This window comes from Octopus bimaculoides, chromosome 12 (genome assembly GCF_001194135.2).
Source record: "Octopus bimaculoides isolate UCB-OBI-ISO-001 chromosome 12, ASM119413v2, whole genome shotgun sequence".
In the NCBI taxonomy this organism is placed as follows: Eukaryota; Metazoa; Mollusca; class Cephalopoda; order Octopoda; family Octopodidae; genus Octopus; species Octopus bimaculoides.
In genome coordinates this window covers 55,963,374-55,981,286 of record NC_068992.1, presented here as the reverse complement: position 1 = coordinate 55,981,286, position 17,913 = coordinate 55,963,374, and the positions used below count along the sequence as shown (strand labels likewise).

General features: G+C 35.8%; 1 protein-coding gene across 1 annotated transcript in view; it reads right to left on the bottom strand.

The window, feature by feature from the left end:
- The window catches only part of LOC106870121 (zinc finger RNA-binding protein), a 69,974-nt gene that overhangs the window by 6,874 nt on the left and 45,187 nt on the right, over positions 1-17,913 (bottom strand). The window contains exons 5-17 of the mRNA XM_052972050.1: positions 15,764-15,943; positions 15,403-15,670; positions 13,945-14,043; positions 13,778-13,840; positions 12,070-12,209; positions 11,770-11,915; positions 11,011-11,173; positions 10,821-10,898; positions 10,432-10,505; positions 10,222-10,290; positions 9,919-10,093; positions 8,060-8,201; positions 5,176-5,318 (exon numbers count right to left, since the gene is read on the bottom strand). Of these exons, the coding sequence (XP_052828010.1) occupies positions 5,176-5,318; positions 8,060-8,201; positions 9,919-10,093; positions 10,222-10,290; positions 10,432-10,505; positions 10,821-10,898; positions 11,011-11,173; positions 11,770-11,915; positions 12,070-12,209; positions 13,778-13,840; positions 13,945-14,043; positions 15,403-15,670; positions 15,764-15,943 (1,740 nt within the window). The remainder of the gene's footprint in view (positions 1-5,175; positions 5,319-8,059; positions 8,202-9,918; positions 10,094-10,221; positions 10,291-10,431; positions 10,506-10,820; positions 10,899-11,010; positions 11,174-11,769; positions 11,916-12,069; positions 12,210-13,777; positions 13,841-13,944; positions 14,044-15,402; positions 15,671-15,763; positions 15,944-17,913) is intronic.

The following is a 17,913-nucleotide window of genomic DNA, read 5'->3' as shown; positions in this document are numbered from 1 at the left end:
AAAAAAAAAAAAAAAAAAAAAAATTATAGTGGGATGTGTTTAAAAATATAAACAACTGCACAGACCATGCACACTGTGCTTATAAATTGAGAATTTGAGGTCAAAAGGACTGGTTTTGTAATCAATAGGTTATTCATTACATGTTGCCATCAGTCAAAAATGTTAATATGGAAGAATAAATCTAGGAGAGAAGGGATTTATTAAGGAATCCTTTACTTACTACCAATACCCTATATTGGTCAGTATCTAACAGGAAAGTCATCCCATCAAAGAAATCAAAGAAAGGATGAAAATACTGCAGATAAACCATGTCAACCCCATAGATCGGTGACATTAGAATATTAAATTTTGAATGGGTAAAAAAAAAAAAAGAAAAAAATTATACACTAATATAGTTTCAGTAACAATTTTTAACTTTTGCTATTCTAAGCCAAGAATGTTGTCACGAATGATCTACTGTTGTCTGCGTGACAAATACAGAGTAAGTAGAACAAGTTAAGGATTCCATCCACTTATAAGTCTGTAAAGAATATTAGTAGCAGCAATGACTCAAGTCAAGCCACCAAGATTTTGACATCAAGCACATGATAGTAACTTGTTCCTAAGAGATCCCCCCTAGTTAGGAGTTGTCCAGCATGCAGCCCAATGGCATTACAAATTAGATGATATTGCCACTGGACTGCAAGACTGCCAGAAAACCTCCACCCCTAGCTGCCCACTTTCCAGCCTCATGTATTCCTGTTAATGTTCACTAATGATCAATCTTTTCATAGGCTGTGGATATATGATAAATAGATGCTGCAAGGGAAGAGCCTTTACTGACAAAGAAGACTGTTGTACCAGCTGATGGGGATGGGCCAGAGCTCAGAAATAAATTGCTAGTATCTCATACAAAAAAAAAAAAGCAAACAAAAAAACAAAAACAAACTAGGTTTCTTATGCTTAAAAAGCCCTTCAATAAAAAAAAAATTAAATTTTGACTAAATATGACTTGAGAAAGTACAACCATAAAAAGATATGTAAACTATTCTAGTAATTGGAACATCCTAATATATATAAACTTTACTGACATCGATCAGGTACTTCATAAGGTTTCAAGAAAAATAAATAAAACCGTAGACATTGCTCAAGAAAAGAATTTTCTGTTTTATATTAAATAACTTTAAATCTAGATACTCATTTCACTTTAACGTATTTTCCACAGGCATATGATGACAGCAATGGTCCACTCAAGTGTGTATGCCACCATGCTGAACCTACTACTCATAAACTATAGCTATAAGCATACAGTCATTAGGCTATTTTCAATACATAAGAAATGGCCTCAACCTTTGTTTAAGAATATGTGTCTGTCATTAGATTAGAAAACAAATTACAATCAGGTTACATCATGATACTGTAAGGACAAAATTTACCATCTTTGGTGGGTACATATGCCTCTAATTGTTTCCCTCCCATCATCACCATTCTAGAACCTATATTTCATTTGGCCAATCTTTTTGTCTCTTCCCATATTATCAATGAACAATTATAAGAAATATTGTCGCATGGCCAAATGTTTCAGGTAATAGGTTTAAAAAAACAATCAGAAATGTCAAAAGTAATAAATAAATAGTTTTCTTTTATTTAACCCAAAATATGTGATCATCTAGAACACTTTGTAGAAGGAAATTTCATTCATGTTAGGTAAAGTATGCAACAAATGCACAACAATAACAGCAGAGATCTCTGTTACAGCTGCAACAGCTTATCCATTTACCAAAATAAAATATTCAGATAAGTTTATAATCTACAATAGATGGCTTATTAACATTTAACCCTTTTGATACCCACCCACCTGAGTCCACTCCTGATCCTATGATACAAATTTACTGCATCAAAATGATCTAAATTAAAATTCTGCATCAAAATATCATGTTAATTTGTGTCAAGCTACCATCTAGTTTCATTTGTTTTACTAAACACTTCATTATCTTCAAAATTAATAGAAACAAAGACAGTGTAATATGAACAGAAATATGGTAACAAAAAGGTTAATATTTTAAAATCAGAAGCTTTTACAAATGAGGTGTCTTAGTACCATAGTGTGCTACGAGATCATGCTAACACAATTCTAAACCGTAACTATTAAATAGATTGGAAATGAAAGTATAACCCAAACTATTTTTGCGGGTGGAATGGGAAGCTGAAGAAGAAGATTACAACTGCTTATCCAGACTAGTGTAGTTCTGATAGTGATCCAAAATTTTGTATATCGACTGCTCAGTATGATATAGTTTCTAACATGGACATTTTAACAGTTTGTCAAAGCAAGGTTTTCAGCTTGACAGCGATACTAGCTGAGCAATAAACTTTCACAGGACTAGCTAAAATGACACTATTGTTAGCAACCAAAACTGTAAATATATCACCATTTGGACAATCCTACAGAATATCTTTAAAAAAAAAACAAACTAAAATCAACAATTGTATTTATATATTTTGCAGCTACTTCTTAAATATGAACAAGAGAATCATTTTCAAATATATAATCTCTCAGTAACTCTGAAATATATGATTCAAGTAACATCTAAAACACTTTGCTAACTCTTTCAGCTGCAATTGATTTCAATCTTTTTAAATAGAGACTACATGGAGTAGGAATAAAATCTATTGATAAAATACTATACCAGACTAAACAGCATTACTTTCAAAACTGATTAATAATAATAGGTAATCGTTTATATTCAGAGGGAAGTGAAACTCTAGTACAGTGGTTCCCAACCTTTTCACCACCAAGAACCCCTTTTATTTAAATGAATTTTCCCACGGAACCCAGAATATTGAAAGGTTTGTCAGCAAGCTTGACATGTTCACAGACAAACCCACCCACCCACCAGTACTACCTTTGCAGACCACCAGGGGTCCGCGGAACACAGGTTGGGAACCACTGCTCTAGTTATGAAGTATCCAACCACCATTATCGTTAGATGAACCTTCATCATAAAGTTGGGATATGAATAACCTGCTTCTTATCAACATCAATTATTTTAACATAACGACAGTAACTAGCACACATACATTGGTCAATCTGTGAAGGCCTGGTTTTGGAAGAAAAATATTGTAAACCAACTTTTAATTGCAAACTCAATAACACGTTTTCATAAAACTTGCAAATATTTTACACATAAGCCTAATCAATATGCGAGAGAGAGAGCGAGAGAGAGAGAGAGAGAGAGAGAGAGAATGTAAGGTGTATATTTGCTCCTTACAACACCTTTTATTATTTGTAAATAATGTAATACAGTATTCAATCATCCTTTTAATGTTGACTTTTCTGGGTCAAAGTCTTCTATGGCTGGATGCCCTTCCTGATGCCAAACTACACCTATTTCGAAGTAAGGTAATAATCTCCTAGTCAATTTTAATAATAAACAGGTCAGGCATATTTATGCTGGAAACAAACAGCACTGTTTAAACGAACCTTTTGTTTACAAAGATTTCATTACAAGAAGCCTGGATGTGCTTTCATGGCTGGACTACATGCAAACACAGTCTGTATGAGCAATGAGGCTTTTGTTTTACCATGAAAGAAAATATGAACTAAACACACAACAGGCTCCTTCAAATTCTATCAATCAGTTTCACTCACAAGGCATTGGTTGACCCATGACCATAGTACAGGACACCAGGGGGTTCTGAAGCAAACTTCTTAGCCACACAGGCATGCCTGTACCTATTTCATATAAATGTATTTATCATTTGGAAATAGAGAAACAAGTATCCTGAAATGCATCTCAGTATGTATGTACCTTAATTCTATACATAAAACTGAAGACTGTAGCACCAGCAAACAATAAGCACTTCAGTTTCAAATTTGGAGTGGGGATGGCAGGGATAATAAATCAATAGTTATCAAATAATTTCGTAAAGTATGAAGTATCAACTTTCTGCTCCCCCAAAGACTAAAGGCAATCTCATTGCAGGAATGGGGAATAGAAAACACTAAATTTTTCTTGAGAAATGTGTGTAACAATGGGATATCTAGTTTTTTCATTTTACCACACACAATTCCCAACTTAATTTTCACCTCATGAGGTTCTATGAGGCTCAATGTTTAAATGTATGTTGACACTTTCTGTTAATAATAATAATAATTGCTGTTGTAAGGTGATGCACTGGCAGGGTTGTTAGATCATCAAACAAAATACTCTGCAATATTTGTTTTGGAAATTTAGGTTCTGAGTTCAAATCACACACCTAAATTAACTTGACCTTTCAGGATTGATAAAATAACAGTTGTGTTTTAATTGGGGTTGATTAAATTGGTTAACCCTTCCCTTCAAATTTCAAGCCAGAAACAATTAGAGGCTAGTGGATTGGCGACAATGTTTTGCAGTATTTTTTCTAGTGCTTTACATTTTGAGTTCAAATCCTGCGAAGGTCAACTAAGTCTTTCATCTCCCTGAGGTCGATAAAATAAAATAACAGCCAAGTTCTAGAGTAGATGAAGTTGACTAAATCCCTCCCCTAAAAATTGGTGTCCTTGTGCCTGAATTAAATCTAATAATTGTAGATGGAAAAGCATCAATATGAGCAAGCAATTAAAAGCAATAGGGAGAATTTAGGAAATTAATTTTTCAAAAACTTGTTTTTTTTTCTCTCTCGAGTTATTTGGGTACAGCAATACACACATGTGCGTGTGTGCGTGCATGTATGTGGTAGTTTATCTAATCGATAAAAAAAAAAACTCCTAAGAAATCATTGTATTATGCAAACTTTTTTTTTCTGTTTAGATTAAAACAATGTTGTTTACTTCTAGAAAACAACAAACAGCTACTCAATTACAAAGAAAAAAACAATTCATTCAATGATTGATAAATACAATAAGAGCTGGTTTATTTAACAATCCGTACTTATTCAAACCTACTGCCTCGGATGTTCCACTATTTGAATACCCCCATACCCACCTTTCCTCTTTAGCGTCACTGAGCGAAATAATATTGTCCTGCAATTAAAAACTGTCTAAATTTGGACTGACCTACCAACACATCAGCTGTCAGACAACATGCATGCTAAGATAAACATAGCAAATTCTAACTATTGTGATATTAAAAAATGTCATTTCAAAAGATTGATCATTTGGTTGCACACAAACTAATTATGAAAATCAAACAAAAATAACAATTGGGTTCAGCAATGAACAACTACCATAAGGCTGCAAAGTAGAAAAAATGGGAATCGAACCTGGAACCACTTAGCATGTCGCAGTGCGGCTAGAGCATCTAGACATTTCTGCCTGTCCAGAACATCCGGTGGGTCTTTCACGCTTACAGTCTCTATAAACAATGATGATGCAGATGTCAGTGATGTTGGAATGGGTGTTTGACCATAGACTCTCAGGATTTAAACCTGTCACATGGCTTATGGAGATGGAATGATGCCATATTGGCAACTGCACCACAAATAATGGATTCAACAACATGCAAATTAGATTTTGAAAAGGTTGGGGGGAAAGGTGGGCTGATGTTTATCAACAAAAAATATTTGCTACATGGGCCAATGACGTTGAAGAAAAAAAAATTTTGAAAGGGAAATTTAAATAAAAAAAATGAATGGAAATTTAAACAAAAAAAAAACATGTTGGAAAGAAGAGAAAGATTGAGTGAAAATTTCTGTAGTTTACAGCAAATAAAGTAATTCAAAGCAATAGAATCTTGTTAAATTGGGGCTGAAGCAAGGGAGAGATAATGGAATGCAACAGAAAAATTGAGGGGAAAAAATAAAATCATTTTGGAGAATGAAGAGTAGCTGGTGAAAATTTAAATTTTCAGTGAAACAGCTTTTTAAAAAATTAATTAATGAGTAGAATAATCACAAAGGGAAATGTAATTTGAAAAAAAAAAAGAAAAAAAATTAACTGAATAAAAGAGAGGAATGCCATCATCCAGTCACCCATAAAGCCATGATCCATAAAGCCATGATCAAAAATCCTTCCATTCTCTTCATCCTTTCGCCACTTGGTGACATGTAAAAGGCTTGGCACGAAACGGGATTAGATAAAAGCATCTTAAATACATAAACAATTTCTAAAAAAAGAAAACATCATTGAAATTGTATTCTCAGTGATACAAGAGGGCACATTTACCAACAAATTGCAAACAAAGGTAGATTTTAATGTGAACATTCATTCAAAAAGATGTATTATTAAAATTTAGAAAAATCAAACAAAAAACAAAAGTAAATATCAGCCAATAACTTTTTATAGGATTGATGAAAAGTTAACTTTCTGCAAAACCTTTTATTTTTTAAAGTTTACATGTGTTGTTTAAAATCAACCCCTAACTCTAACCTAAGCTTCTAAATAATTCTGCAAAAAGATGCTTAATGTTACTGTGAAATAGGTGTGACATATTCAAAACAACAAAGGCAAAGAGTACAATGATGGTAGCTAGGTTTCGAAACTGCACCCTTGCCATTCACAATACATTACCATACTGTCAGAGACAATGTCCACCAATTTTAAAGTTGATTTGCTAAAACAAAGACTACAGAAGGCAGTCATCACAATTAATCCTTCACTCAACCAGCACTGGAAGATATCGGAAAACAATAATTTACCACAGTTTACTTCAATTCAGATTTGTTACACTCAAGCTCTCCTCCGTTGGGAAAGAAAAAAAATAATAAAATTCCATACATAGCAGTTTATTCTCTGGTGTAATTTCACAAATGGTTTGACAAAACTTCCATACCCACTGAGATCTAATGAATAAATAACTTCAGTCTTTTATGGACAAACCTCTCAAGAATAAGCTCAATGTTCTCAGGTCTGACTTTACTTCTCAAGCCTTTGATTGTAGCTGTTGACCCAGTAAAGGATCTGTTGATACCACAATGTATATTGCATACAAATGGAAAATGGATCGGTCCGGCTTGTGTTACATTAGCAATAATTTCCTGAGAAATATATTATTTTTAGACAGTAGCTGCATGTAATCATTTCAAAAGCTTTGAAAAATAAAAGGTAATTAAATTAAAAAAAAAAAAAACAAAGAAAAAAACAAAGTAATTTTTTTCTTGCTAATTATACTATTTCTAAAAATATAAACACAACAGATGAAATTTATAAAATAAATTTACTTTTGTTTTTCTAGATACATAAAGAGAATGTTCCTGAAATTTTCATCTCTTGTTTGGTTGCAATTTATGGGTAGTTTCAGAGCCTATCGTTAAATGTGGAGAATTAAATAGACTAAAACGCTAAGGATATAAATCAAAACCATTGAGAATACAATCTCAATATTCTAAGCACAAAAAAAAAAAAAAAATAAAAATAAGTATTAATCAATATATAGCTCCTAGTTCTCTCTATGTGCATACATACATGTGCGTGTATGTGTATGTTTGTTTGTGGGGGAAGAGATTTGTAATAAATTAGTATTTTCTCCTGCCTGTAAAAAGAAAAGAGTCAGTCACAAGGCATATATATCAAATGCTAACAAAAAAAAAAAAAGATCTTTAAAGACAACTAAGACAAAAATATATCAATCTGTGACCAATTACAATTCTAAAATTTAATTTCACTATTTCCAGCTGCAAAACTTTCAGAGTTCACAGAACAACATTTAGTACACGTAGAGTTGCTAACTCTACAGTTAGCAACAACGTCAAATTAATCTAGGGGTTAATTCAACCCTAAAGTTATGAGTACACAGAATAACTAAAATTCTACTATTCTTCTACCCTCATTAGAATTTCCTAAAATATTTCATCATAAAGAAAACCTAGGTCCTTTCAAATGTAGCATCAAATCTTCAACTAGAAAATGTTATCTCAGCTACATTAAATAATAAAAAAAAATTAATACCACCTAATCAATTAGCTATCTGGTAGAATTATGAAGGCCTATATTCAGAAAGCAAGTAAACTTTAATAATTTCAAGTAAAAAAAAATCAATGTGATGAAAAAGTATCTAAATTTTAAAGAAAATTTAGAAACAAGAAATAATCCAGATGGCACTTATGAAGTGGAAGACAAGTTTAGAGAAGTTTGTCACTAGTAGCACATCTTGGTTACCTCCTTCAGATAAGTTAGTTTCCCTCATCACTGGTGAAGTTAAAGTGACTGTACAAGAAGTTTTGGGTTCTTTCTCACTGGTCACAATTATAGCAGCTTCTTCAACACACCGTCTCAGTTCGTAATTTTCATCTGTGACAGTCTGGAAATCAAAATGCACTTAGTTTTACAGCAACAATTATATTGGTTACCAATATTAGATAGGTGAGTAACGTTAACAACATCCTAATTTTTATTTAAAAGAAGTCAGAAAATGTTTGATCTAAAGCAATAGTGTCATGTATCAATCATCAGTTAATGTCTGTTTTCCGTGCTGGCACGGGCTGTATGGTTCGACAGGAACTGGCAAGCTAGCACAGGTTGGACAGTTTGACTGGATCCAACTAGCCTAAGGGCTGCATTGGTTACAATTGTCGGCCAACCACTTTCCAAAGTGTACTAGGTGCTATTTTCTCAATACTACTGAGGCCACCAAGTAACTTGCAAGACAAAACCCCTTGATAGAGTGGGGGTGCAGAATTAAGGGAGGTGGCTTTGTGCCAAGTGTAGAGAGGCTAGAGTAAGACAGACAGACAGACAAGAACAGGTTTAGCTGCAGAGGAGATAAACAGCTACTCCAGCAAAAATGAAAGAAAGGATGGTGGAAACAAGGTAGAAGATGATTAGAGAGAGAATAGAGGATGGTTGGGTGGATAGATACATTAATGAGAGTAATACAGGAAGAAATGAAGATAAATTTACAACCTTTAACCCTTTAGCATTCAAACTGACTAGATCTGGCCAAAATATTCTACTTGCTTTATGTTCAAACTGGCCAGATCTGGCATCTCACACCTACCTGACAACGTAACTTTGAACATAAACAACCACATCATTGAAATCTCAACATTACAAGATAATGCAGGATAAATTCAAAACAATGTGGATAGATAAGCATTACACAACCGACACCCATGCCAGTGGCATGTAAAAAGAACCCTTCCAACGTTGGACCTCATGGAGGCAATGATAAGTGACCAAGATTTCGGCAATATGTAGTGCTTGAGAAGATCTGTGAAGCTAAGTGAAATTGTAGATGTGGCTGATGCCAGTGTCACATAACTGTCACCAATGCAGGCAGCACATAAAAAGTATCCATTACACTCTTGGAGTGGTTGGCGTTAGGAAGGGTATCCAGCTGTAGAAACCATGCTGAATCAGACTGGAACTTGGTGCTTACCAGTTCCAATCAAACTATCTAACCCATGTCAGCATGGAAAGCAGATGCTAAATGATGATGATAACAATACATTTGACAAAGTAATCTAAATATAGGCACAGGAGTTGCTGTGTGGTAAGTCGCTTGCTTACCAACCACAGGGTTCCGGGTTCAGTCCCACTGCGTGGCACCTTGGGCAAGTGTCTTCTACTATAGCCTTGGGCTGACCAAAGCCTTGTGAGTGGATTTGGTAGATGGAAACTGAAAGAAGCCCGTCGTATATATGTATGTGTGTTTGCCCTCCCAACATCGCTTGACAACCGATGCTGGTGTGTTTACGTCCCCGTAACTTAGCAGTTCGGCAAAAGAGACCGATAGAGTAAGTACCAGGCTTACAAAGAATAAGTCCTGGGGTTGATTTGCTTGACTAAAGGCGGTGCTCCAGCATGGCCACAGTCAAATGACTGAAACAAGTACAAGAGTAAAAGAATAAATGCTAAAAGGTTAAACAATGCAGGTAATTTCAGTATTTGGTGAAAAGTCATCCTACGGTCAAGTTTATTTTACTTTATAAAATAATACCAGTAATACACCGAAGACAATTCACTTGACTAGCGTTCCTCAACCTATAGTATTTAAAAAGAATTTGTTAAGTACTTACAGCCAACTGTTTTGGGAGACTATCAGCAACTCTTTCTAATAAAGTGCGTGTTGGTTTCTCAGAGCAAAGTACCACAAGATGCACATTAAGGTCTCCATGCAACAATAATCCTTTGGCTAATACACCAACTCGCATCACACCCTTCAAAGCTCGTGGACCATCATCTTTTTTGTCACTGAAATTGCATTTCAAACAAATTAATTTCCAACAATATTTTTGGAGCAAATATCTATGAACAAATGAAATATTAACAACGTTCCGATACTCAAGATTTTAATAGAACTGATAAAAGTATATTGTTACCCGTCTTTTGCTGCTCCTTCTTTTTTCACTTCTTTCACTGAAATTTCTTCTGTCTTTGGACTAAAGTCACTAAACAACAGAAAAGAAAAAAAAAATTGAATTAGAAAAAAAACTGAAACGTTAAAATACTTTTAAATATAATTTTAAAATATTTTGTTCATACATTGTGAAAATCCGAAATTATTTCTGAAATAGTTATTATACACATACCTTTCTGCCAAATGATCGGAAACAAACTTCAATGCTTTTTCACATGCCGACACAATATTCTGAACAGCCTGAAGCTAATACAAAAATTAAAAGAACGGAAATAATTAATTTTCAAATAAAACACTTCTATTGATTTTACACAGGCAGTTTACTTTAACCATTAATATTTTCTAAACTTTTATTCATGGTGACAGCATATAGAGCTTGTCCTAACACACTATAAAAATTTAACCATCATGGTATTAATTCAAACTAGAAGCCAGCAACATTTTGCACTTATTAAACTGGGATTTCAAGATTTCAATTTAGCTGTTTACAATGTTTAGAGTAATGAGGGCTTAAAAAAAATTCTAAGATATATATATATATATATAAATAACAATCCTTACTTCTATTTCAGTTGGATATATGCTGGTGTGTTTAGCCATGACATGTCTATCATCTGAGGACTCTGGTTTCCGCAAATGCTGCAAAGTAAGAAAACGAGGATCAAAACAAAATTGACAATCCAGACTGTGAATACTCTCACATCTAAATACAAAAGAGAAACGCAAAAAAGGAAGTAAGCAAAATACATACTGTAGAAGCACCAACACCAAGAGGGCCGCTGGCACCAGGACGTTGTGGAAAGGGAGGAGGGGGCATAGGAGCAGCTGGATGGCCAGGTCGACGGTGCCACTGAGAGTAATAGTCTATCTCTTCAAAATGTCGTCTTTCTCCCCAATACATTTCCTCTTCCATTCTGAAACAGCAAATTTAGCAATAACATCAAAATAGTCAATAACCAATAATACAGGTGTGAAATCTGTTGTGATTGTATTTTAAACGCAAACCATGTGGACCCAAAATTACAGCGTAGTGTGTAAAATTACCCTTCTTATCACACTGTTTATGCCTGGGTCAGCCCTGAAGGAGTAGAACTAAGATCAAAAGCTGACCAATTTATCAATTTCTAGACTATATTATCCAAATACCTCCTATTTCTAAAATAGCAGATTTAGCTGCTATTTTTAGTAGCAAAATTGAGTAACCACATAGATTTTTCTCTCACAAAAAAAAACAAAAAACAAAAAAGAAAACCCCACTAATTCTACATTTTTAACTTGCTCGGAATTTATCTCCATTCGATGGAGGTACAATTATGTGAATCAACTCTAAGATATTAGACATATTAGCCCCAAATAAGTTGAGTGTCTCTCCAGGGAACAGACACCAATATCTGTTGTTACATGGCACATTCTAGAACCAAAAGGTCCTCATGTGATACCAATATTAAAAATATAAGCAGACTAAAACACCTGAAAAACAAAGCAGCTTTTAAAATGCTATCACACCCACCGCATCTCCTCGCGCCAGCGATCCTCAGCCTCTCTTCGTCTCCAAAACTCTTCTTTTTGAGTCTGTCGGCGTAATTTATCTTCTTGAATCTTTCGCGCACGAATACTTGGTTTCACTTCTACTTGAAGGTTGGGGTCAACTTTTTTCTTTAAAAAATAAATCAAGGTAAAAAAAAATAAATATAGTGTTTGATTAGACATTTACAAGCATCACTGTAAGTGTTTGTATGTGTGTGAGTGTGTGTGCGTGGTAGCAACTGAAGGAAACAATTCTCTCAATGTAATTCTATAAACAACCAACCTTATATTGTAAGCGATGCCTTCGACCTTTCATGTGCATTTCTTTCGCATTGGGATCATTAAATTTGCACTCACAAAGCTTACAGTGAAAACTTATTGTTTTTCCTGTTTCGTTTTTAACTTCTTCAATATATTCATGACCTAAAGAAAAGGTAAATTAGAAACACAGTCAAAAGAGATTATCAACCCTTTAGTATTGAAACTGGCCATATCTGGCTTCTCACACCTACCCTACAATGTCATTCTAAAAATAAACTTACTTCATTAAAATCTCAAAACTACAAGATAATATAATGCATGATAAGCATTACATTCGCTAAAGGGGTAAATTAACAGAAATGTTTTTATCATCACCATTTGATGCCTGTTTTCTATGCTGGCATGAGTTGGACGGTTTGACTGGAGCTGGTGAGCCAGAGGACTATGCCAGGTTCAGCTCTTTACTTTGGCATGGTACACTCTGTAAAGTGGTTGGGATTAAGAAGGGCATCCAGTCGCAGAAGCAATGCCAAAGTTGACAGTAGAGCTTGATGCAGTCTCTTGGCCCACCAACTCCTGTCAAACTGGCAAGCCAGAGGACTGTACATTAACTAAGTTAGATTAAACTGTGACCTCGGGTATGAGAATGTGCATGCTTCATTCAACATCATCATCATCATCGTCGTTTAACGTCCGCTTTCCATGCTAGCATGGGTTGGACGATTTGACTGAGGACTGGTGAAACCAGATGGCTACACCAGGCTCCAATCTGATTTGGCAGAGTTTCTACAGCTGGATGCCCTTCCTAACGACCTGGGAAATTATTACTCCTATTTTGATATTGAACTGCTGCTGTTTGTAAAGACGTTTATGCAAATATCTAATTAATAAACTGAAATTTAACTCATCTTAATGAGATGGCCTATTAGGAAATTATAGTGCTTTCAGAGGGTTGAAAGATGAGATACATTTCTAAGATACTTAATCTCTAACAGTTAATTTTTTTAATGCTTTGGCACTTTTACAGGTTGTATATTGTGTGTTCTCCACATGCCAATGAAAGGCCAGAAGTGGACTCAACTCCAACTCACTCACTTGCAACAAGAATAGTATGTGGCCGTAGAATACAGCCTTAATAAATCTCATCCAACAAATATGGATAATGCAGATGTAAAAACAATATCATTGAAATAATAAAGGCAGCCGAAAGATACTTTTAGGAGATCTCTTATTGGCCACAGAAATGATCTACATCATCATCACCATCATTTAACATCCACGTCCATCTCCATTCTTGCATTCAAAATTTGTTGAGGTGAATTTTCTACAGCTGGATGCTCCTCCTGTTGCCAACCATCACCTGTTTCTAAGCAAGATGATATTCTCAATGACCAGACATGTTTTCATGGAAGATTGGAAATGAAGGACAGTGTCTGCATGATGGGCTTCTTTCAGTTTCCATCTACTAAATCTACTCACAAGGCTTTGACTAGCCTGGGGCTATAGTAATAGACACCCAAGCTGCCATGTAGTGGGATTGAACCTGAGACCATATGGTTGGGAAGTAAACTTCTTACCACACAACCTTGCCTGTGCCTACCATTTTATTCTAAACATGGTATGTTGAGTGGATATTTCAGTTTCTTTGGAATTCAAAGATATTAGAAAATCATCCCAGCTATTTAGCAACTAAATAAATAAATAAAAATTTTAAAAAAAAAGGCACTTACCAACAGGCATAAAATCTTTCTCCCCAAGAAGATTCAACTTCTCTTCCATATCAGTCTTAGTTGCTAAACGACAAAACAGTAAATAAATAAATGAATATATTTCAGCATAAATTTCAAAGTTGTTGCAGTGTTTAAGGATTTAAAAGCAAGCCTGAAATATCACTTACGTTCAGTCTCAGTTGTTGCACTAGGCTCTGTTTTCACTTCTAATTTCTCAACTTTCAGTTCATCTGCTTTAGCCCCTGTTGTCTTAAGTTGGGCACCGCCTAAAATACACAGAAAGAAAGAAAGAAATAATAATTCTTTCTATTATAGGCACTAAGTCCGAATAATAATAATAATGGTTTCAAATCATTAACGTCAGTGTTCAACTGGTATTTATTTTATCGATCCTGACAGGATGAAAGGCAAGTCAACACCGGTAGAGTTTGAACATATAATGTAGAAAGACAAAATGCCACTATGCATTTTGCTTGGCATGCTAACGATTCTGCCAGAGCCCCACCTTAACAATAATAATGTTTGCTTTATTAACCACTAAGGGTTTATAAAAAACACTGGGGCTGGTACAAGACAATACAATAAGGAGTTACATAAAACACGCATAAAGAATAAAAGACAGTAACATAAAATTATAACAAATAATTCCCTGCAAAAAAAGAGACTTCCTAGTGCTGATCATGGAAACTCCACAAAACCACAGCTGCTCTGACCCCTAGAGCAAGTACCCTCTCCACATCGTCCTCTTTCAACCTACAGGCACTTGCTTAGAGTAGGACCATTAGCCTGGACCATTCTTGCAACATTCACCCACCCTTTAGCAAAATTGCTGAGAGGCAACACTTCCCTCGCTTACCTTTTCAAGTGAAACTTGAAAAAGCTGATGAGGGCTTCCCCAAAAAGGAAGGCGACTGTCTTGTAGGATTTACCCCTAACTGGCAATGCCCCACCACTGCTAAGCCAAGGATTTCTAGAAATGAAATTACCCATAGCCCCCCCACCCCCAAAATTTTCTTGGTTCATTTTTGCTCCTGTCACCGTTGCATACTCTTTTAAGCACTGCCGACCAGATCTATGTGCTTGATGTGTGACACTATGGTGGTGGTATTGTCTGCATATGCTGACATAGTTCTATGTCCTAATTCACATGGGAATCCCTTCAATTTCTGCTGTAGTGTCTCTATATCAAAATACCCCAAAGGAATGGGAATGCTAAAGGGTTAAAAGCTACTAGTAATGATGCAATTACCTATGGAACTTGAATCTAATTTATGGAGTATATGAACTTCCAAAAAACTTCACACTGGATCTTATAAGAGTACTATGGAGGGTTTAAATCCAGTAAATATGAGAGCCCCCACTCTACATGCTTATCCAAGAGACACTTCTGAGAGTATCATAACAGAAGATTGCTAATTAACCAAATCAAATTAATCAGTAATCATACCATTACAAACATTCCTTACTTTAATGACTCTAAAGAATATAACACAGATATTTGTGGCTCAGTGAACTTAGCATAATAAAAAAATTTGCAGGAAATATGGCCAAATCAATAACATTTGTATTTCTGTAAGAAAAAGAAAAACAAAACCATACAAAATCACTAAGAATAGTTTACTCACCAACAAACGTTATTTTTGGAGTAGCCATAACTTTTTTGACGGTCTGAGCTTGACCAGTATTGGTAGCAGTTGCTGTGGTGCCCTTGCTTAGTGTTTTAACTGAAGAAACAGACCCCGTAGTAGCTGAAGCAGTCTGCGAAACAGGGCTAGTAGGAGATTTAGTGGTTGTAGTAGTAGTTCCAGTAGAAACACTAGTTTGGCCAGGAGACACAACAACTGGATCAGTTGAAGGAATTGGTTTCCCAAGTCTTGTATGCAACTTTAAAACCTGATTAGAAGAAGAAAAAAAAAAAAGATAAAATGTAGAACATATATACATGTTTAGAATCTGACAGTGCAGCTAATAAACCACTCTACTAACCTTTTGGTGCTTTGACCCACGGATATGTGCAGCATATGCATCTGCTCCAGTGCAAGTAACATCACAGAGTTCACAACGAAGTTGGTTCTGTCCACGACCAGCTGGTTGAGTAGTTCCACCAGCTTTCAGAGCAGCTTCCTTCTTCTTGTGTTTCTGACCTTCAAGATGTTCTCTGTAAGTCTGTAAAATATTTCAAATTCTATCTAATCAGAACTTGGAAAACAAAACTAATTTCAGGTTACTAAATTAAATAGCTTATAAGTTTTGAAAGTTTAGCAGCTAGTTATTTACAATTCTTTTATGAGAAAACTGAGTGGTCGAAAACAAAAACTGGTATCTCAACAATGAAATAAAAACCATTCCTTACAATTAAATTTCTCTATTTTAACTTTATTTACACAATATTTCACCTGAGAAAATCTCCAACAGCAAATAACCACCTTAGTCACATACTTGAGTGGAAGGAAGATTGCAAGGTTCTGAGATTTTCCATAAATCAACCTCCCTTTTATCCCTAATAAACATTTAACTAAAAATGTTACTTAAAGACAATTAACAATTCTAATGCACCAAAACCCTGTATGAATTAAAGAATTCCTGTTTTATGAACCTTGCACTTTAGAATTGATTACTAAAATAGATTGTTAATGGCTTGAAAAAGAACCACTAACCTTTTAGCATTTTCTGCTCTCATTCTTGATCACTCTCTCTCTTTCTCTTCCCCTCTGGCTAGGTAACCAAGTACCTCCGTTACATCAGCACACCTGTTTCTGTCATCTTTCTTGTTCCTCTCCCTCTGGCCTGGTAACCATGTACCTCCTCTACAGCAAGACACCTGTTTCTGTCTCTCTGTCACCTTTCATCATCTGACACAAGATCACCTCCTCCAATACCCCCTCTCTCAAAATTTCTTGTCTAGCAAGTTACTTGGTGATCCTGCCAGTGCCGGTAGCATGTAAAAAGCATTCAGTCCACACTGTGAAGTGGTTGGCATTTGGAAGGGCATCCAGCAGTAAAAACCATGCCAAAACTGACCTCACCTGTGCTGCTGCCAAGTAAAGAGCACTCAATCCACTCTGCAGGGTGGTTGGTGTAAGAAGAGTATCCAGCCATAAAAACCATGCCAAAACAGACACAGAAGTACGGTGCAGGCTTCTACCTGGCTGGCTCCTGTCAAACCGTCCAACCCATGTCAGCATGGAAGGCAGCTGTTGAACAATGATGATATCTGACCCATATCTATTCTACTGGTTCTATGTTCAAACCGGCTACATTCAGCCTCTTACATCTACTCAATGTCATTCTAAAAATAAACAGCCACAGGCACGGGTGTGGTAAGAAGCTCACTTCCCAACCACATGGTTCTTGGGTTCAGTCCTGCAGTGTGGCACCTTGAGCAAGTGTCTTCTACAGCTTCAAACCGACCAAAGCCTCGAGTGGATTTGGTAGGCAGAAACTGAAAGAAGCTTGTAGTCTGTGTAAATATACACACACAACTGTTTCTGCGTTCGTCGTCCACCATTGCTTGACAATCGGTGTTGTGTTTACATTGGCAAAAAGAGACTGATAGAAAGTACTGGGTTTGATTCATTAATATAAATATTCTTCAAGGCGGTGCCCAAGTATGGTCACAATATGACTGCAGAAAATAAAAGATAAAAGACATCACTGAAATCTTGAAGCTACAGAATAATGCAGGACCAATTCAAATCTATGTGGATAGCTAATCATTATATTTGACAGTAACTTTGAATGTTTAAGAGTTATTGCATGTGTGTGTTGGCACTCCGTCGCTTATGACGTCGAGGGTTCCAGTTGATCTGATCAACGGAACAGCCTGCTCGTGAAATTAACGTGCAAGTGGCTGAGCACTCCACAGACACGTGTACCCTTAACGAAGTTCTCGGGGATATTCAGCGTGAAACGGAGTGTGACAAGGCTGACCCTTTGAAATACAGGCACAACAGAAACAGGAAGTAAGAGTGAGAGAAAGTTGTGGTGAAAGAGTACAGCAGGGTTCACCACCACCCCCTGCCGGAGCCTCGTGGAGCTTTTAGGTGTTTTCGCTCAATAAACACTCACAACGCCCGGTCTGGGAATCGAAACCGCGAGTCTGCTGCCCTAACCACTGGGCTATTGCGCCTCTTAAG